The sequence below is a fragment of the Heteronotia binoei genome, chromosome 1 (genome assembly GCF_032191835.1).
Source record: "Heteronotia binoei isolate CCM8104 ecotype False Entrance Well chromosome 1, APGP_CSIRO_Hbin_v1, whole genome shotgun sequence".
Taxonomy (NCBI): Eukaryota; Metazoa; Chordata; class Lepidosauria; order Squamata; family Gekkonidae; genus Heteronotia; species Heteronotia binoei.
Genome location: NC_083223.1, coordinates 187,183,018 through 187,205,073, shown reverse-complemented (window position 1 = coordinate 187,205,073; position 22,056 = coordinate 187,183,018). Strand labels below are relative to the sequence as shown.

Genomic DNA, 22,056 nt, shown 5'->3' with positions numbered 1-22,056 from the left:
ATTCTGAGGATCCTTCTTATACTTTGTGTCAGTGGCAAGTGGTGAAGGCAGTTTCTCAAAGCACAAATGTATAAAAAATTACATACACTCCAAGATGCTGCAAGACAGACTACTTGGTTTGGCAACTGTATCAAGTGAACATACTGAAGTATCAGCACTTGACCTGAAGGAATTGGTGAGAAAATTTGCAAAGGAAAAGTTTGCAAATTAAGATTTTGACATGCCTGAAATTGAAACATGCAGGAGATTTAAATTTTAAGTCATTGTGTGGACTATGGGCTTTAACCTGGCCTTTGTTTTCTTTTTTCCCTTTTCATGGGAACAGGGTGTGAGATTTGGAGCACAGATAATTGCATGTAGTCAGCATTTTTGCTGCCAGTGAGGCCCTTGAAAAGGTATGGTTATCCTGTTTGCTGTATATGTGCCCTCCCCCTATGGGCTGGGACTCAGGTCAAATGCCTCCGTTTGGACTGTGCTGCTGTTGGGTCTTTCTTCCCTGTCCACTGGCTCTTTGTGCAGGGAGAGGCATCGAGGGGCAGTGACCATATCAGAGAGTGGTGACTGGCTGTGCCGCTCACAGAAGCATCACTGACTGCCATTGTCTGAGTGTTGCAAAGTTGCTATGGGCTCCAGGATGCTTGCTATGCCATCTCCATGGTGCAAAGGAGCATATGTTGCTACTTCCCCCTACATAGCATCTATAGAGAACAGAGACGTGGCATCACTTTTCAGCCAACCACTAGTCACCATCACTGCAGCAATCCTTAGGGTTAGGCTCTTATTGTATTACAAAACAATTACAATTTACGTTTACTTGGATCCTAAGGACAGCACAAGTGGATCTTTCTCACCTTCTTTTTCCCATGCAGTCTGTTGTGTTCCCCCAGAACATGAAAGTCAGTACTTTATGAGGTAGTCATAAGGGGGTATGCTGTAAGAGGGAGGAACTGGTGAAAAACACACTGAGCCTTCCATGAGCTGAAGTACCATTTTGCTCAACACAATTTTATTCCAGTTTTCTTCAGATCATAACCCATGCTAACTAGGAAAATTGTTTCTCTTAAGTGTTTGTTGTTGCTGTTTTATTTTGTATAGAGTGGTGCAGGTATGAGGACCAAAAAGTGAAGTGGTAACTGCAATGCTGCCTTTTGCAAAGTTTCATTTTCAGACATTTTAGCTGCAATTCATGGCTCAATATAGAATGCTTATTTAGATGTCTGCATTCTTCTTTGAAAGATATTCACATTTCATTCTTACTGTGTGATCTCATGTGTACACCACACCAGTTGGCACTTACTTCCTGAAAACTATTATATGAGCACAGCAACAGGCTTGATACCTACAGAACTCACTTTAGTCACACTTTCTTGCAGTTCCCTCTTGTGATGTTTTCCACAGAACAAAGACAGATATTCAGGAATAAGAATATGACTGATTAATACCACATGGCTAGAATACATCCATCAGCTTTTCTAGAAGGCTCATTGTTGTAAGCTGCCCAGTAAGCAGCTACCAAAACATTATAAAATAGTACCTGACATTTTAGTTAAACATTCTTTTGGATGCCAGCCACTGAGCATAGTCACTTTGTAGCACATCTGAGACAATCATGAAAGATATTTGATAAGCAATGGAATTTGGAAAGAGACCAATGAATTTGCAAAGAGACCAACAGCATCCCTGAGGGTGCGGTGGGCAAAAGACATCATTAGGGGGAGGAGCAGCAGGGATCAGATGCCTATTTTTCCTTTACACAAAGAGAATGTTTTGGAGGAGGAAGAATTTGGTAGGTTTCCCAACTATTTTAATTGTAGGCTGGCCTACCTATTTAAAAGAACTGGTAAAGTTCTGAGATGTACAAAGCAGCACATCCTAAAGAAGACGTAACAAATGTCATATCTGAAAGGGTTTTTATAGGTTCATTCTGATCTGTTAACAATATGTGACTATTACTGAATGAAACATGAGCCAATAGGTTTATTTAATTAGAGGATCAAAATATTTGCTATTTATTGTCAGGAACAAAGTACCAAAATATGATAACATTCAACAAGCCTACTTTTAATATCAAGTGAAATCATTTTATCAAAATAGTAAGACTGGATGAACATCACAGACAGATGGACATGAATCAGAAAAAATGCAATTAGTGTCAATTTGTGGTCCCAAACCAAACTGGGAGGTTTGTTTACAAGTTAAACTGGTTTGTGGACCTGTAAACCGCATTGAAAGACATTGCAGTCTCTTTAAACACAGTTTGCAGAAAGCCCAAAAAACAGCTAAGTGATGGGGAGCAGTATGCTCCCTGCTGTTCAGCTGTTTAAAGGAACTGCACAAGACAGTCTGAAGAACGGCTCTCCACTGCTCAACTATTTTTTGGGCTGACTTGTGCAGTCCCCTTAAAGTTTAAGGGAGTGCACAATGCAACTCAAAACAGCTGAGCAGTGAGAAACAAGCTGCTTCCTGCCACTCAGCTCTTTTTGCAGGTTTCACAGGAAACAGAAAGCAAGGGTTTGCTTTCTGAACGATCCATGAATCACCACAAACTATTTCAAAAGTTTGTGGAAGTTTGTAACGGTAGACCCATTATGAACTTCGATTTGCAAACCACAAACAGGACAAAATTCATGACAAATTTTGCTTTGTGGTTTGGTTTATGCCGATTTCCAATCACAAATGTTAATATAAGTAATGTATGACCTCTTTTTACCTGGTTTTCCAGCTTGAAACATGGATTGCTACTTTACCTCAATTCTGTCTACTATCGGAGTATGCTAGAGACCTGAGGATTCATGGAAGAACTTGTGGTGTGTGCCAAAATACTGAATATTCACCTTACCAGGTTGGCCAAGTGCACACTTGGATGATATTCATAAAAGAACTCCAAGCAAACATTTTGAAAATATTTATAATTCTCTTGTTCTTTCATAAATGTGCAGAGATTTGTTTTATGTGTGAAAGGCAAGGATTTTTATATTATTACTACCACTATTACTAGTATTAGATGTACATCAGTTAAAACAATACAAAAAATAAAATTCAGGTTTAAAACATTTCAGCAAAAAAAAAAAAAACCCAATGGCGTCCCACTACTTAAGTTCACCTTCCAGACTATCAAAGCATACAGGTGGGGGGGAATTCTGAAGGGGGAACTGAACTACGAAGCAGTCCTTTTCAATAAGATGCTACTACAGATCAATTCAAAATATCACAAATTCAATTTTGCCACTGGCTTTAAAAGGGACAAATGAAACAAATATTTGTAAATATTATAGGAAACAGAAAATGCAGTTGTAGTTTCAAAATGTCAACTGATTAATAAGCCACAACACAATACCTGGATTTGTAGTATGGCAGTTATTAAGTCTGATGATCTGCACAAAACTGATCTGTTATAAAGAGGATGTCAAAGTAGCCACAAAGGAAATGGGCAATTGCGCTTACCCTCAGCACCATCGCCAAAGACAGACGTATGGTCACACAATTTTTTTTTCCTATTGCAACATTTTGTGGCCTTCCTTCAGAGAATTTTTCTGCTCTTGAAAGATAACAGTCACACATCTAGCAACAGGATGTTTGGTGTTCCTGTACACTGCTGTTTCCCCTTTTGGTCATTATGAATGACTTTTGCCCATTTAACAGACATTTTCTTCTAAACTGCAATTATCTTGCATGCTGCAGTTTGTAAGAGGTACTATTTCTAGCACTTTTCATTTAATATTTATCAGCCTAAAATTTGCTGGAGTTAGGAGGAGTAAATTACCCTATCAATTCATCAAATCAACAAAAATACCAAACAAGACTGTGCAGTGACAACAAAGGGATGCTCAATTTGTATACAACTATTATGTCTCATGTTAACTGGATTTAATTTCAATCAAAACTTTATGTCTCTCCACAAATAAGCAGATACTCAGTGAAATAATTTGGTTTAAAATGCATATTGGATTTAATAGAAACATAATATCATAAAAGTGAATTGATCACCCTTGTATGAACTTATGAAAAAAACCTTTTTAAATAAAGAACCATGAGGAAACATCTTTGTCAGTAACCATACTGTTCAATATTCCATGTGGTTACATTATAGCCAAAAATTAACAGTTTGCAGTTGAGAATACATTATAGTTTCTTGGCTTCTCCCCCTTAGCAATATGCCACCTTGCGTTCTCAGGAGCTAAAGAAATGCTTGAACAACAAATCTGGGACACAGCTCTTCAAGCTGATAAAACTCAGGCACATCTCTATCAGGCAGTAGGGAGTTATAGCTAAAACTGTTTGGATGATCCTGTAATAAATGTTGTTGAAGATGACAAATAACAGGTCACCTGTGGCAAGTCCCAAAGATTCAACCAGGCAAGCATCTACTTTTCTTTTATATTTGGAAACAACTTGTTCTTTGCAATTAGTTCTAATTATAAATACCAGAGAACATAAATATTTATCTATTTGGAGTCTTGCTGGATTTATTGATTGATTTATTGGGGGGTATAATATCCAAGTCTAAGTTTACTATACTGTAACTCCCACCAAGGTAAAAAGAACTTACTCCTATTTAAATACATACAATTAAAGCAAGGCAGTAGATTTATAGCTTGAAATCTGTTACTGGAAAATTGCACAGAGCATAAAAGTAATACTGATACAATTTTTCAAAAAATATTTCAGTCTTAAAGGAAGCACCATCTACTTTTGATACTCTTGTCTAAGTATTCACTCAAATTTAATAAACATATAATTTTTAAAAATAATTTCCATCTGTCGAAACATGACACCTATAGGATTTTTGCCCACATATTTCCTGCACATTACAGAAAAATCCTAATGTTTTGTTTCACACAATGCAAATATTTGATGTCCACCAAAGTTTCTACTATTATCCACCAATCATGTCTTCAGTTATTATGCAGTCAGCAAATCAACAGGCAACATGAACATCTAAACAGTATGATACATGCTATTCTCATGAAATGATGGTTTTTAGGAACATGCAGACCTTAACATTACAAGAATAAGCAACCTTTTAACAATACAAACCACTTGTTTTCCTATCACTTTTTATCCATAACTGAGAAACACACCCTTTTCAAGTATAAGGTATACAGCTAAACTAGCATATGGGTACACTGAAGCAGAACTATGAGAGAATCATACAAAAGATTAACTGTTTCCAATTTGCACTGATTAACAGCATGTGCCTCTTATTTAGAAGACTGGGATCTAAGGACTGTTTATTGGGGAAGTTTGTTGGTGCACATATCTGGATTTTACTTCAGAGCAGAAGTTTTAATTAAATGAGCTCCAAATCCCTTTTAAACTATGAGTCTATGGACATTCTAGAATTTGACATGTGGCCAGTAAGATCTGGACAAGTATAAGTACTATCTCTGAAAACTGCCTTCTTTGGGAAATGGTTATCGCATTTGCTGTTAATATATGACCAATCTATTGGAAATATCCAAGTATAAGGAGAAATATATAATACTTGCATCCTTTTTCTTGATGCCACAGGTGCATCGGATGTGCACAATTAAATTTCAAGATTTCCACATAATACAACAGATTAACAGAAGGCAACAACATGAACTCTAGAGATGGCAGTGCATAGAACCAAATTCTACTACATCACTCAATACCATTTGAATTATATGTTTCCCCCGATGATTTAATGGGTTGGGATTGCAACTTTACTGTTTGAGTCACTGACCACTTTCCACTTGTGCTATTCCACTTACTTAAGAAAAAACATCTCTCTTAGTTTAATATCAACTCTAGTGTGATCTGTACAAGCCAAATCTAGAATCAACAGTATCGTATACAGAAAGCCAGACATTTAAATGTTTTGTTAGTTTCGAGTCCAGTAGCACCTTAGAGAGCAACAAGATTTTCAGGATATAAGCTTTCAAGAGTCAAAGCTCTGCTCAGACTTGAATCTAATTGTTCCACTACAAACCAACAGGGCTATCCTCTGATGCTATTTACATGACTGTGTCACTGTAAGAAAAGTTACATGGCCACATTCAAAAATAAAATATATTTCCCTTATTTTTAAATATGTACCCAAATAAGGCAGAAGGGGAATGCTGTGTGTGTTGGGGGGGGGTATTTACTCAGTATGGTTGCTTAAGGTCTGGGGGGGAGAAGACTAGAGTTCATTGTTTGTCTTTGCAAAGCAAATGGATAGTCACAGCCAACTGCATGGGTGGGGGGAGAATAAAGAAGGGAAACTTTCACTGAAAAAGCAGTGTTAGTCCAATCCCACCAAGCTCAAGAGGCTGCAACAGTTGTCCCCAGAATTAGCTCTATGGAAGGGGAGTCATGAAAGGAAGGAATGGAGGAAAGGTAAAAAGGATAAACAGTAAAATTTTAAGAAGAGCCCTATGGCGCAGAGTGGTAAAGCTGCAGTATTGCAGTCGGAGCCCTCTGCTCACGACCTGAGTTCGATCCAGCGGAAGCTGGGTTCAGGTAGCTGGCTCCAGGTTGACTCAGCCTTCCATCCTTCCGAGGTCGGTAAAATGAGTACCCAGCTTGCTGGGGGGAAAGTGAAGATGACTGGGGAAGGCAATGACAAACCACCCCATAAAAAGTCTGCCGTGAAAACATTGTGAAAGCAACATCACCCCAGAGTCGGAAATGATTGGTGCTTACACAGGGGACTACCTTTACCCTTTAAGAGCCCCATAGTGCAGAGTGTTAAAGCTGCAGTACTGCAGTCCTAAGCTCTGCTCACGACCTGAGTTCGATCTTTGGTGGAAGCAGGGTTTTCAGGTAGACGGCTCGAGGTTGACTCAGCCTTCCATCTTTCCGAGGTCGGTAAAATGAATACCCAGCTTGCTGGGGGGAAAGTGTAGATGACTGGGGAAGGCAATGACAAGCCACCCCGTAAAAAGTCTGCCATGAAAACGTTGTGAGAGCAACGTCACTCAAGAGTCGGAAACGACTGGTGCTTGCACAGGGGACCTTTCCTTTCCTTTAAGGATGAATGCGTACACTACTCTAGTACAAATATGACAGGACTTTTAGTTCTGAAGAACTCACACTACAATAATAAATGTCACAAGCATCTACTCAAAAATGAGAAACAGATGAGTCAGGTAACTTAAATGGAACAGACAATGTTATTATTAGGTTCAATGAGAATACCTTGTCAAAATTAGGTGAAAATGAAAGATAATTAACTTACATTTGAGTGTTTCTCCAGCATATGGAATATGCAACTTAAAACGATCACAGCTTGGCCCAAGAGTTAAGGATGTACAGCTAAAATGAAAGAAAGAGGCTATTTATAAACGAGGCAACACAGTATTGAATTCTGGCAACAATAAGCAGCATGTCCATGAGGGAGAATGAGACTGGTTGCATTTTAAAGATGTTGTGCTACAGCTTCCTTTTTACCACAACCGTCCTAGAAAACACCAAGACTTATGCAGGAACAATGGAGAAAATCTTATTGGACTGGAAGTCTGCAGCCCAATGATACATGCTATTCTCATGAAATGATGGTTTTTAGGAACATGCAGACATTAACATTACAAGAATAAGCAACCTTTTAACAAGGTTAAAGCACTTAATTTAGAACTAGATCAGAAAGACAATAACTGGGGCCACACAAGTTAAGCTTATTAACAAAATGAAAATATGGGAAAATATGTTTTAAAACAGGTATTCTATGTTCTTAAATAATCTTAAAAAGTAATGCCTATCAATTTTTGCACTGCTCACACCAGGGTTAGCTTGTTTGATTTTCTGGCACTGATACACATAAAGGCTCAGGTCTATCTACTACTGAGAATAATTCTTTTTTTAAAAAAAAAAAATACTATTTGCACCCAAGAGTCAAACCCAACAGACACAGATGACCAACAAAAACTTGGGACTCATGCTTTCCTCAAAAATATACAATAGCCTTCCCTATAAAGAACAGAAAGAATAAATAAGTCACTTGTGCTCAACTGAAATAAAAAATGGGAAGAAAATTCAACCCAAAAGAGCAACTTGAGTAATCAAAAGATTGAAATAAAGGATAAAAAATGTTATGGAAATATATTATTTTAATAAAATCTCATCAAAAATCCTAAAAGATATGTGTTGCATAAGCCTCTCTAGCTAGAAAGAGTTGTGAATTATAAATTCACAAGTGGGGAGGAAGAAGAAGATGATGATGATATTGGATTTATATCCCGCCTCCACAGAGTCTCAGAGCAGCTCACAATCTCCTTTATCTTCCTCCCCTCAACAGACATCCTGTGAGGTGGGTGGGGCTGAAAAGACTCTCACAGCAGCTGCCCTTTCAAAGACAACCTCTGCCAGAGCTATGGCTGACCCAAGGCCATTCCAGCAGGTGCTAGTGGAGGAGTGGGGAATCAAACCCGGTTCTCCCAGATAAGAGAATGCACATTTAACTGCTACACCAAACTGGCAAACTTGCAGGAGTGGCTATCCCATTCCCTTAACCTTTGCCTCCTTCCCTCTTTCATTTCCCCCCTCACACTCTTTCTCCCTCCTGCTACCCCTTTTCCTATTCTCTCTCTCCTCCATGCCTGTCACTTCCTTTCTCTTTCTACCCCCTACAACATCACTTTCTCTTTCTGGCCCCACCCCATTTCTCTCTCTTTCTTTGTCAGCCTCCTTATGTCCTCACTCTTTCGCTTTCTGGTCCCCATCACATAAGCTCTCTCTGTTCATCACTGTCCTGGCCTCCCTCCGCTTCTCCCCCCTCCCCCCCATACACAGCACCAGTGGCAGTGGTGGCTCTCCAGTAATCACAATATATCTCCCAACTACAAAGATCAGTTCTCCTTAGGGATGCCAGGTTCAGGTATGGAAATTCCTGGAGGCTTGGGGGTAGAGCCTTGGGAGGATGAGGTTAGAGGAGGGAAGCTGTGATGGATTTTGGCTGGGAACCTAAGAACACACTGTTGAGAGCCAGATCCATTGAATAAAATGGGGCTTACTTCTGAGTAGACCTGTTCTGGACTGCTTCAAGTCTGAAATCATCGAGTATGCTTATATTTTTGCCTAGATAACCCTCACACAGAGCAAGAGCAATTGCTAGTCTCTGGCTGGGAAGGGAGGTGCTGTCTCCTCTCGGAAGAGGGGAGTGTTGAAGCTAAATAGGGAGGTCCACGGTCCCTCGCTTTCCTTGCTGCTGTGTAAATGGATGGTGACAGCCCGCTTTCCTGCCAGCAAAGGCAACCCTGAGACTGAGGCAGTGCTCTCAATTGCTCCCTCCTCACATCTGTCCTTTTTCAATTAAGGGAAAAGAAAACCAGCACAGAGCCACTGCTGCCCCTTGTCTTGAGGCAGCTCAGTCTGAGTGCAGGGTTTTTTTATTTCCATTTTGGTGTAGCTTGCTCTGAGCCACTGCCATTTGCAGAGCTTCTCAGGGGTCTGTGCATGTGTAATTGGAGGATTAAATGCCTGGTATGAGGCTTTCTGAGTTTGCCATTCAAAAAGGACTAATCTAGCTACATGGGAAGAAATGAAAGTGGCAGGAAAGCCATCTAAATCAGCCCAGCTCAAACACCTGCTCTGCCTCCTCTGCACATGCGCAGAGAAGGCTGCTGTATTTTTGGGGGGATTTAAGTATCCCATGTATTTTTTTAAGTTGTATGATTTTTCTGCACACCTAGGAAATGCCTCAAGTGTGCAGAAAAATCGATTTACTTTCTATGTGCCCCAATCTGCAGAAATAAGCATTTATTTATTTATTTTATTTCACTTTTATTTCACCCTCCCCACCAAGGCGGGCTCAGGGTGGCTCACACAGTCATGCATATGCATGATTCAACGTAATAATACAGCATTAAAACCATAAAACAGAGTAAAACAGACATAAAAAACATTTTTTTAAAAAGTATAGGGGCACAGTTGGGAATTAGATATATATAGATAATCAAAATGGACCAAATGTGCTTCAGCAAAAAAAAAAAAAAAATCAGGACTTTTTCTGGTTGTTGAGGTTTATACATAATTTGTGCTCTACCACCAACCACAAATGTTCAGTATTACCTGTCTTAATATAGACATTCTAATTCAGGGTGGATGTATTTCCTAATTATGAGAACAGTTAATCACCAGAAAGAACTAAATATTTCAATAGGTTGTGACTTAATAAGTTTCTGAAAGACCACAAGCTTTCAGTGCACAAAGCTATTTCAGCAGTACAGGCCTGTTAGAAAGCAATTCTAAGAAGGCCAACACAGAATCTCATGCAGGTCTGTTCAATGAGGCTTATTCCTAGGAAAGTGTTTTTAGATTGGCACTGTTAAGACACTTAAGACAAAAGGCTCATTTCATAAAATCAACATAAAGTGAGCAGAACCTAAAATTAAAATTTGAAAATATGATCTCCTCAAAACTATTAGGCTAAACAACCTACAGAAGAGTGCCTAAGCAAAACCAAGACTCTCTCGGCTTGGCTTCGCGAACGAAGATTTAAGAAGGGTGCAATAGTCCACGTTTGCTGCAGGCTCGCTGGTGGCTGACAAGACCAATGCGGGACAGGCAGGTCCGGCCACAGTAGCTGCAGGGAAAAGTCTGATTTGGGGTTGGTGCTGTAGCAGTGCGATTCTTCCTCAATCTCCTTTTGTCCTCAAGACCAGCTATGCGTGCGTTCTCAAAGGAAGAGACAGCCTGGTGGATGGTGTGCCTCCATGCTTTGCGATCTGAGGCTAGGTCAGACCACTGGTGATGGTTGATGTGACAGGTGCTAAGGGATTTCTTCAAGAAGTCCTTGTACCTCTTCTTTGGTGCCCCTCTATTTCGATGGCCGGTGGAGAGTTCGCCATACAGGGCAATCTTGGGAAGGCGGTGGTTTTCCATCCTAGAAATATGCCCTGCCCAGCGCAGCTGCGTCTTCAACAGCAGTGCCTCGATGCTGGTAACCTCTGCCCGCTTGAGGACTTCAGTGTTGGTCACAAAGTCACTCCAGTGGATGTTGAGGATGGTGCGAAGGCAGCGCTGATGAAAGCGCTCAAGGAGTCGCAGGTGATGACGGTATAAAACCCACGATTCGGAGCCATAGATGAGGGTTGTCATCACAACAGCTTTGTAAACATTGATCTTTGTGCCTTTTTTCAGATGCTTGTTGCTCCACACTCTTTTGTGCAGTCGGCCAAATGCACGGTTTGCCTTTGCCAGCCTGTTGTCAATCTCCTTGTCGATCTTGGCATCTGAGGAGATGATGCACCCCAGGTAGCTGAACTGCTGGACTGTCTTCAGAACTGATTCACCCACAGTGATGCAGGGAGGGTGATAATCTTCCTGGGGTGCAGGCTGGTGGAGAACTTCTGTCTTCTTCAGACTAACTTCTAGGCCGAATAGCTTGGCAGCCTCTGCAAAGCAGGACGTCATATGCTGCAGAGCTGATACCGAGTGGGAGATGAGTGCAGCATCATCAGCAAACAGTAGCTCTCGGATGAGTTTTTCCATTGTCTTGGAGTGTGCCTTTAGTCGCCTCAGGTTGAACAGGCTGCCATCGGTGCGATAGCGGATGTAGACACCATCGTCCTCATCTAGATCTACTGCGGCTCTTTGAAGCATCATGCTAAAGAAGATCGTAAAGAGAGTTGGCGCGAGAACGCAGCCTTGCTTTACACCTGTGCCTATTGGGAAGGGCTCCGAGAGGTCGTTGCAGTGTCTGACTTGGCCTCGCTGGTCTTCGTGTAGCTGGATGATCATGCTGAGGAACCTTGGGGGACATCCTAAACGTTCCAAGATTTGCCACAGGCCTTTCCTGCTAACGGTATCGAAAGCTTTGGTAAGGTCGACAAAAGTCACATACAGACCCTTGTTCTGTTCCCTGCATTTCTCTTGGAGCTGCCTGAGAACAAATACCATGTCGGTGGTGCTCCTGTTAGCTCTGAAGCCGCACTGGCTCTCTGGGAGGAGTTCTTCTGCAATGGTGGGCACCAGTCTGTTCAGGAGTATTCTGGCAAGGATTTTGCCTGCGATGGAGAGCAGGGTTATCCCCCGGTAGTTGGAGCAGTCTGACTTTTCCCCTTTGTTCTTGTATAGGGTGATGATGATTGCATCGCGAAAGTCCTGTGGTAATTTGCCTTGTTCCCAGCAGGTGACAAGTACTTTGTGAAGTGAGCTATGTAGTACTGTGCCCCCATGCTTCCAGATCTCTGGTGGAATTCCATCAACTCCTGCTGCCTTGCCACTTTTCAGTTGCTTGATGGCTTTAACAGTCTCTTCTAGGGTGGGGATCTCATCCAACTCTGTTTTCACCGGTTGAAGTGGGGTGAGGTGGATTGCTGAATCTTGAACAACGCGGTTGGCACTGAAGAGAACCTGAAAATACTCCGACCACCGGTTCAGTATGGATGCCTTGTCTGTGAGGAGCACTTGGCCGTCTGCACTATGCAAGGGACTCTGAGCCTGATATGATGGACCATATACTGCCTTCAGGGCTTCGTAGAACCCTCTTAAATCACCAGTGTCTGCACACAGCTGGGTTCTCTCGGCAAGCTTGGTCCACCACTCGTTCTGAATGTCTCGAAGCTTGCGCTGGAAGTTGCTACAAGCTGCGCGAAGGGTTGCTTTTTTCCCAGGACAGGAGGGCTGAGCAAGATGTGCTTGGTAGGCAGATCTCTTTTTGCCAGTAATTCTTGGATCTCTTGATTGTTCTCATCAAACCAGTCCTTGTTCTTCCTTGTGGAGAACCCGAGGACTTCTTCAGAGATCTGCAGGACGGTAGTTTTTAGGTGTTCCCAGAGTGCTTCTGGAGAAGGGTCTGTGGGGCAACTGAGGTCCTCAATTCTTGACTGGAGTTTTGCCTGGAAGGCAGATTTAACTTCGGCTGACTGGAGGCTGCCAACCTGAAACTTCCTCCGAGGGATACCTCCTCTCCTGGGGGTGGGTTTAAAGTGAAGACGGAGATTGCAGCGTACAAGACGATGATCCGTATGACATTCTGCGCTGGGCATTACTCGGGTGTGTAAGACATCCCGAAGGTCTCTCTGGCGCACCAGAATGTAGTCGATAAGGTGCCAATGCTTGGACCGTGGGTGCATCCAGGTTGTCTTCAGACTGTTCTTCTGCTGGAAGATAGTGTTGGTGATGGTGAGCTGGTGCTCCATGCAGAATTCTAGCAGGAGGCGCCCGTTGTCATTGCAGTTGCCAATGCCGTGTTTGCCAAGTACTCCTTTCCAGGCTTCCGAGTCTTTACCTACTCTGGCATTGAAGTCGCCAAGGATGATCACCTTGTCCTCTGTAGGGGTCTTCCGTACGAGGTTGCGTAGATCAGCATAGAACTTGTTCTTTTCTGCAGGATCTGCTTGAAGGGTTGGGGCATACACACTGAAGAGTGTTGCATGCTGCTTGTTTTGAAGTGGGAGGCGCATGGACATGATGCGATCTGAGTGACCTGTTGGAAGGTTTTCGAGTTTGGAGGCAATGGAGTTCCTGACCATGAAGCCAACGCCAGAAAGGCGGCTCTCAGCCTTTGACTTACCCGACCAGTAGAGGGTATAGCCAGCACCGTGTTCTTGAAGACTACCTTCCTCAGGGAAACGGACCTCACTGAGAGCTGCTATGTCGATATTCAACCTGAGAAGTTCGTGGGCAATGAGAGCAGAGCGTCGTTCAGGGCGACCACTGCCTACTGTGTCAAGCATGGTTCTGATGTTCCAACACGCAAGCTTTAGTCTTTGCACACTTTGTGAGGCAGGTGCATGCCTTTTCTTTGTTGTTATTTTTCGACCGCAAGTAAGGATGCCCGTTGACCGCGGCTAGCCAACTGGGGTGGGGGAGACGAGCTTTGTTTAGGCCACCTTTTCTAGGCCCCTCTCCGTGTGGAGCAAGCAGTGCTGTCCCTAGATAGGGCTGCTTGGTCGTTCAGGGTGCTGCCGAAAGATGCTTTCGTCTCCGGTTAGCATCAGGCGACCAATATCCTGAACCGCCTACATGCAGGATCGGGACTGCGGCTTCCAGTGGCACCTTCCACCTGCCGTTTCGCCCCTTGCCTATCGCTGCAGGACTTGATGCGTTGTGGGTTGTGTGTGTGGATATGCCCTTCAGGCCTGCGCAGAGGAATTTTTTAGGTGAAGCGCAGTGTGCGCGGTACTGGCTCCACCCTTTCACCTGGGGGTCATCTGCCATGGCCCAGTAAGCCGGGACGCCGGCAGTGAGTCCTCCAGGTGGTAGGTGTTACATTAACGAGCTCTATCTGCCCGGGTTTGATGTTAGAGTTTTCCTTCTCTTAGGCTGACGAAGTTGGTGGGCCCAGCCTGCCCATCCGGTTATACCGCCGGACAATTCGGTCGCACCATGACGTAGCAAACTCTGTGAAAACGGGGGGGACCAGCGAGAAGGTGTTGCTACGGATGCAGTAATGCAGGAGAGGCCATTGCAGTGACCATCTGCCAGGCATAGCCAGACAGTGACCACGCGGCGTTCACTACACCAGGAGAGGAGAGGCTATGTATTGCGCATGCACTTTCCCTGGGGGGGTAGGATTCCCAGAGGGAGCCCACCCCCCAAAACCCCCCCCCCAAGACTATGAACTAATCATATGAGCATAATCTAGAATTAAGAATAAGCCCACCATGTTGTATCAGCCATTTCCCAAAATCTCAAAGATATAAACTGTTGGACAGGACTAAGTGGAAAATAAAGAAACAAAGAAGCTTCTCGGAGTGTTCATGACTCACAGGGTAGAATTTTCTGAAATCATTTTGTGGTACCTAAGGCTAGGTTCAGTGGTCATTAAGTTGGTTTACAAAGGTAGAGGCAGTTTCACAGTGGCAGAGAAATTAAGGAAAAGACTTATGATTGTAGGCTTGCCAACTCTCTTATTTTGGGAAAAAGGTTAACAAATGCATCAACCAGTTGTATTTTAACCACTGAATTTAAATCTTTTCATTCAGTGATCAGTAGAGGTTCTAGCTTAAAAAAAACTGTTCTGAGGTATCTCCTATTTTTATTGTTTTTATTGTTGTTTTATTTTATTTGGTCACACAATGTAACTGTGTGACCTCAAATTTGTGAGCTGCCCTGAGCGTGCCTCGGATATAAATCAAATTAAATAAATAAATAATAGAACACTCGGGTGGGTCCCTAGTAATTGCTTGGGCTATCTACAGAGCACTCTTTGATCTAATGGAATGCAGTCCCCACAACTCCCTGATAGTGCTGAATATAGAAGTTAAATATCCATTCAGTCTACATCTGGCAACACACAAACAATCCAACCCCAATACCTTTCTGACATTACTACCAACGATTAAAAAGGAATGACAATTTAGTCAACACTGGAAGACTATTTGCAGAATAATTAAAGGCATACAATAATGATCCTTTCAAAGAAGCACTGTTGTTTTAGTTTTATTTATTTATATGGATTTAACCATGGCAGAAACAGTCAAACACTTAAACCATAAGCGTTCTCTGTGGCCGGGGACAAAGGGTGGCGATTGGCGAGCAGACCTCCCTGTGTTATCCACTAGAACAGGGGTGGCCAACGGTAGGTCTCCAGATGTTTTTTTGCCTACAACTCCCATCAGCCCCAGCCAGCATGGCCAATGGCTGGGGCTGATGGGAGTTGTAGGCAAAAAAAACCATCTTGAGAGCTACCACTGGCCACCCCTGCACTAGAATGTGGTGTTCCACAGGGAGCTAGTCCCTCGCCAATGATGTTTAACATCTATATGCGCTCCCTTGCCCAGATTGCCAGAGATTTGGGGCTGGGTTGTCACCAGTACACAGATGACACCCAGCTCTATCTGTTGATGGATGGCCATCCAGACTCCGCCCCAGACCATCTAACCAGGCTGGTGGCTGGTTGGTTACACAACTAAGCCGGCTGAAGCTCAATCCAACTAAGATGGAGGTCCTGCACCTGAGCCAAGGAGGGCCACAACCAGGCATCAGACTCCCCACCCTGGATGGGACACCTCTCATGCCAGTCCAGAAGGTGAGGAGTTTGAGTGTGATGCTGGACGCCACTCTTTCTATGGAGGTCCAGATCACAGCAGTTGCGTGATCTACTTTTTACCAACTTCAGCAGGTCAAACAGCTGGCACCCTATCTGGCTCCCCGGGACTTAACTACAGTGATCCATGCAACGGTCACTTCCAGACTGGACTACTGTAACTCACTTTATGCAGGCTTGCCCTTGGGGCTGATCCGGAAACTCCAGCAGGTGCAGAATGCAGCAGCACGATTGCTGACTGAATTGCCTGTACGGACAGGCAGTTGGACGATGCTGTATGATTTGCACTGTCTACCAATCGAGTAACGGGTCAGTTTCAAGGTACCAGTATTGACATTTAAAGCCTTGTGCGGCCTGGGACCAACATACCTGCGGGACCGCCTCTCCCAATATGAGCCCTGCAGATTGCTTTGATCAGCAAATCAACATCTTTTGACCATCCCTGGTCCAAAGGGTGCCTGGCTTGCCTCAACCAGGGCCAGGGCCTTTTTAGTCCTGGCCCCAACCTGGTGGAGTCAGCTCCCTATGGAAATTCGGGCCCTACCAGACTTACTACCCTTCCCTAGGGCCTGCAAAACGGAGCTGTTCTGCCAGACTTTTGGTTGAGGCAAGCGGGCGTCCTTACCTTACTGCTCATATCATCTAACAGACCTCCCTGTGCTGACCAACTATTCAGACTGCTAGATATCAGGCCTAAACCTATGACATCTATGACACCTACGATATTTATATCTTAATTCATAAAACGCGCTGTACCATCCATGCTGCATATTTTCATTGTTCATTGATTGTTTATGGTTTTATTGTTGGACTTTTACTGTTTTATCGTGATCTGCCCTGAGCCCATTATGGGGAAGGATGGACTATAAATCTACTAAATAAATAAACAAACCATAAGATCATTACTAACACTAATTAACAACAGCTATTGATGAAAAACAATATCATATTTAGTATTCTTCTCAACAAGTTAAACCACAATCTCTACAAGACTGTAAAGGACATGAGTAAAGGAACTACTATAATCTCTTCATTCCAGATAAATGAAAAACACTATTGCTTCCTGACAACAAGCACAGCAGTTTTTAAATAATAAAGGCATAGGATGGGGGTGACCAAACTGTGGCTCAGGAGCCACATGTGGCTCTTTAACACATATTATGTGGTTCTTGAAGCTCCCCACCATCCCATCAGCTGTCTTGGAAAAGGAATTTGCTGGCAGCTTGGAGAATGCATTTAAAGTTAAAATTGCTTTCTTTCCCCCTCTCTCTCCCCCCTCATCTATTTGCCTGCCTGCCTTGAGGCTCTCAAACCCATGATATTCACATATTGCAGCTCTCAAACATCTGCCATTTATTCTATGTAACATTAAGCAAGTTTTGCCACCCCTAGCAGGGGACATTAAATGAATAATGAACAAAAACCATAGGACATTATTTTAATCCATTAATGATACTTACCCAGATTTTAGATCTGTAATTCTTAAACAGTTTGTTGCATCCAATCCTACTTTTCCATTTCTGACCACATTGGAAATCAAAGGAGAAAGTGATGGAGAAATTCTGTTCAAGGCAACTTCAGGAGACATATTTACTCGTTGGCTGCACTCAGCTCTGCAAAATAACAATTAAAAGAGTAGCTATGACATTTTGACACATCCCTTTTTTCTAAACTGACAACTCAGAGGGCTAAAGCTAAAAGACACAGATGAGGCAGAGGGAAGACAACAAAAGACAGAGAACACAAACAAAAGAGAATTACTACAGAAACCAGAGGCCAAAGAAAAGGAACTGGAATAAGAAGTCATCAGGAACTACTGCAACCCACTCACTCAACTAAAGCTCTTAGTTATGGTCACAGTTCCATATATATCCCTGTATTACTTGTATGCCACAACACCCAAGTAACTCTCTCATGTATTTGTATTGATCATCCATGGAGTAGAAAGAGTTTAAAAGCAAACATGCACAACATGTAAACACAGTTCACCAACCATACAGAAATCTCTTGATCTGGGTGCCTGCCTCAGTCTGACTTCAGCTTAGTGCAGGCCTGTTCTAGACTGATATTTACTTCAGCACTAGAAGCTGGACAGTGCTCGTTTTATTAAGCTCACAATAAGTTTAGTGGCTTTTTAAAAACGGAATTTTTTGAAGTAATGTCTGCTTTCAGTGGGATGGGGAGAAAGCTTGTTCTCCATTTTAAACAACAAGCTTATGCAAAGAAAACAAAGCTATCTGGTTACATCAGAATTGAAATTAAACATGTGTCTACTTGTGATTAAATATAATGGTAAAATTGTTAAATTAAGATGGGTGTTTTGGTATTTTTGTATTTGTGTGTGTGCGCACCTGCACCTGGAAGTCATGTTGACCTCTGGTGGCCTGGAGAATATTCAGAGAGGTGGCTGAATAAAGGCTTCCCCTATCCTCCTGACTTGGTATTTCAAGGATGTCTTCCATCCAAGTACTTAAAAAGTTGACTCTGCTTTGCTTCCAAGATCTGGCAAGACCGGGCTTGCCTGGGCTATCCATGTCAGAGTAATTTAAGATGCTTTTATTCTGAAGAACAATTACTAAATCTGTGCTTGCATTTGGGGAGGGACGGTGGCTCAGTGGTAGAGCATCTGCTTGAGAAGCAGAAGGTCCCAGGTTCAATCCCTGGCATCTCCAAAAAAGGGTCCACGCAAATAGGTGTGAAAAACCTCAGCTTGGGACCCTGGAGAGCAGCTGCCAGTCTGAGAAGACAATACTGACTTTGATGGACCAAAGGTCTGATTCAGTATAAGGCAGCTTCATATGTTCATATATGTAAACAATGGATATCAAATTATTACAGCCGTATACTATCATGGAAGATTATTACAATAGAACCTACACTGAACAACTTAATTGTCAATGTTTTCCAATTAGTCAATTTCTGACTCTTTGCTTTAGTTACCTCTTCAGAGGATGTTCTCACAAATCAATGAAGTTACATAGGGATAAGATTTTTTTCCCCATTTCAATCAAGAAAGCTCATAACACAACATAGAATTCATGATAGTGCAAAGCAGAAAGGAGACAAGTATCAGAAAGTATGGACTAAGATACTTTGCAGATCCACACCATAACCCAAGTCTAATTGAAGTTATCTACAACACACAGCAAGTTATAACACAATTATCTTTATGAACTCGTCCCCACTGAAGAATAATTCCATAAATACCAGGAAACCTGCACTAGGTTATTAATATTGCATAGTCAAGGATTATCCATACCAGACAAACATTGTACAACACCTCTGCCAGCCTCCAGCAATAACATACATACACAATGCTCAACACATATTAAAAAGAGAAACTTGTAGAGGCCTACATTGATATAATGCAAGTGTGCCTTAAGTTACAAAGCAGCTGACAAACAGTTAGAGAAAGATCCGTTCTCGGCCCCGTTCTGGCTGCTGCCGCTCTCCTGGCTAACTTTTAAGTTGATAATTTTGTGTGGCCCTCAAATGATGTTATAAATATCCAAATGGCCCTTGGCAGAAAAAAGGTTCCCATCCCTGCACTAGAGGCAAAGGAACATTCATTAACTAACAATAGTAATATTTTTAGCACCTACTATTACTGCATTAACATTCACAGAAATAATAAAGTGACCATCCAAACAGGAGTAGCTTAAGTCATGAGGAAGGAAGAGGGAGAGAGAAATCTAGCACACAGAAAATTCCCCTGCGTGGTGAGCCAGGTTTGAAGGGTTCTATCCCTAATAGCCAAGCTAACTCCCATGCTTTACTTTCTCAGTCAGAAGCACCACGGAGAAACCCAAATCTCTGCTATGACGTACAAAGTCCAACATGCCCACCCCGCCTAAAGTAGCACTCCTTCCCCAAGCGCTGCTACTCTGGATACCTCCTGGGACCGGAAAACATAAACCAACCTTCAAAAAACGGACTCAGACCACTACCTTAACCACGCAGCCTCAGCGCCTGCGTAGAACCGCCTTCCGGAACGCGACGTGCGCGCAGACGCCTCCCTCAAAGAAACAAAGCGCGCTCACGAGATCGACCGCCGTCCTTGACAAATCAAAACTGGGTCTTTCGTGAGGTATAGGTGCCTGAAGCGCGCCTGACTAAATAGTCTTGCTTTCTACTGTTCAACGGTGACGGACAAGAGTATAGTATAGTAACTTGTCTGGTTGTGATTTAGGGTGTAAAAAGTGCTCTATAATAAACGGGCGTTTAAGAGTGCGAACAAATTAGGTGGTTGCAAAGTCTCCTCCCTCTGGTAAAGCAGGCTGTGGAGACAGGTAGAGAATACGAACTGCAGAAAGATAAAGCCTAGGGACATGTAAACTTGAAGCAGGTTAAAGTACAGTTGCGTGAAAAGAGACCTCTTGCTGCTGTTTCTGATAATGGCAGTTCCTGAGGTCGTGTTGGTGGGTTCCTGTATGACGGATCTGGTGAGGTTAGTATTGTCAGTGGTATTCTGCACGTTCTGTAGCTGTTCTTTTATCTCGAGCTGGGTTACTGTTTGATTCTTTCTTTACACTCAACACTGGTAAAGGTTAAAAAAAAGAGGGCAGTAAGTTTAGTTTTATAATTATGCAGCCCAATCTTACTCGGCTTTACTCCTAAATTAGATTTGGTAGGATCAGTGAAACACTCCCTCAAGTAAACTTGTGTGGTCTGCTGCACATTTATTTGAAGTGATGTCCCCTTGATTTACTTCTGAGAAGGCATACAGAGGATCAGCCTGAATATGGGATTATGCTATTAGTAAATCCTAAATCATGTTATTGTACAGTCATCTCTGCACAGAAGCATTGCATTGAAGACGATGAGGGAAACATCCCTCCTTAGTACCTTCTGGTCATTAATACAAAAAATGATTGAAGTATGAGTGCTGTATTTCATTAGCTTCATAAACCAACTTTTATTTGGGTATTTTGAGGTTTACCCTCAAACTTTTGTGGAGCTCAGAAAAAGTTTGCAGAAGTGGTCCAGTGGTGCACCACTTCATGGACTTTGCTTGTCTAGTTCTCTGGAGTTAATATTGTTAGCAACTTTTTGTGGGATATATAAACAGAAATGGGAGCAGTACAAGTAAAGTAGCTATTAGATTTAGATTATTAATGTAGTTTGCATGAACTCATATTAGTGTCTTTCAGGCTCCAAGTACCTGTCATTTATCTTCTCATCAAAGGACTCCTGAATAGTTTCCAAGGAGGCCTCTTAGAAACACAGATTGAAAAACTTAAATAAAGCAGCTTTTTGGTCAGATTGTATAAGGATAATAACTTACATACTGTATATTCTTAAGTTATAGATACTATGGATATTTATATATAATTATTTAATCCCTGGCTTTTTTCCTTCTTGAGGATGTTGGCTTACAACATTGTTCCTTCCTCCATTTTATCATCACAATTATCCCCCCCATGAAATATGTTGGACTGAAAGTCAAAATATACATTATGGTGGCCACAGATTAGAACACTTTTAAAGACTATTTACTAAAGTGATACTTCAAAGCAATTCATGGTTAGACCTGTGGACTCCAATTACCTTTTAAAGGAAAATCTAGCAAGTAAAAGTTGTCATTAGAACCCAATCCTGGTGCACAGACCCCAGGGAATCTTGTTCCACCCCCCCCACACACACACACACCAATACATTTTAAGTGCCAAAACAGTCTCTTCATGACTCTTTTGGCACTTACAAAGGTGGTGGTGGGGTCAAGATCACATAGTACCACCACAGCATGGGCCTGGTCAGGATTAGCCCTGACATCAATTTTTAAATGGATAGATTTTCCTTTAAAATAGTGTTGGCAGCCATGGGTTGGGCCCATGTAACATGTAGTTTGGTTTCCATCTAATCAACCCCTCCCACTTGACCCCTAGGGTCCCTCAAATGGGTGCACATCAGGCCCGTAGCCCACCCGGCCACTCCACCCAACCTCCTCTTCCACCTGTATGGCCCCTCCTTTCCCTACTGCTCTAATCGCTTCTGCTCTCCCAGACCTCTCCCCACCCCTTTCTTGTGGCTGCTGCTCTCCTCGCGGCCCCGTTCTGACTGCTGCCACTCTCTGCACCCCTTTCTTGTGGCCCCCACTTTCCCCGTGGCGCCATTCTTGC

General features: G+C 42.7%; 2 protein-coding genes and 1 non-coding gene across 9 annotated transcripts in view; 2 read left to right on the top strand and 1 right to left on the bottom strand.

The window, feature by feature from the left end:
- BABAM2 (BRISC and BRCA1 A complex member 2) overlaps nt 1-19,999 on the bottom strand; it is a 287,811-nt gene extending 267,812 nt beyond the window's left edge. Inside the window, exons 1-3 of one of the 5 annotated variants that reach the window (XM_060245154.1) lie at nt 19,858-19,999; nt 17,398-17,550; nt 7,184-7,260 (exon numbers count right to left, since the gene is read on the bottom strand). In XM_060245154.1, the coding sequence (XP_060101137.1) occupies nt 7,184-7,260; nt 17,398-17,525 (205 nt within the window). In that variant the 5' untranslated portion in view covers nt 17,526-17,550; nt 19,858-19,999. Of the gene's footprint in view, nt 1-7,183; nt 7,261-17,397; nt 17,551-19,764 lie in introns of all 5 variants that reach the window. The other 4 variants (XM_060245182.1, XM_060245163.1, XM_060245172.1 and 1 more) reach the window with 4 other exon arrangements.
- Nucleotides 18,543-18,609, top strand: TRNAL-GAG (transfer RNA leucine (anticodon GAG)). Its single transcript has one exon. It is a non-coding gene; the product is annotated as a tRNA-Leu (tRNA).
- RBKS (ribokinase) overlaps nt 19,984-22,056 on the top strand; it is a 140,104-nt gene continuing 138,031 nt past the window's right edge. The window contains exon 1 of one of the 3 annotated variants that reach the window (XM_060245193.1): nt 19,984-20,384. In XM_060245193.1, the coding sequence (XP_060101176.1) occupies nt 20,332-20,384 (53 nt within the window). In that variant the 5' untranslated portion in view covers nt 19,984-20,331. The remainder of the gene's footprint in view (nt 20,385-22,056) is intronic. The other 2 variants (XM_060245210.1, XM_060245202.1) reach the window with 2 other exon arrangements.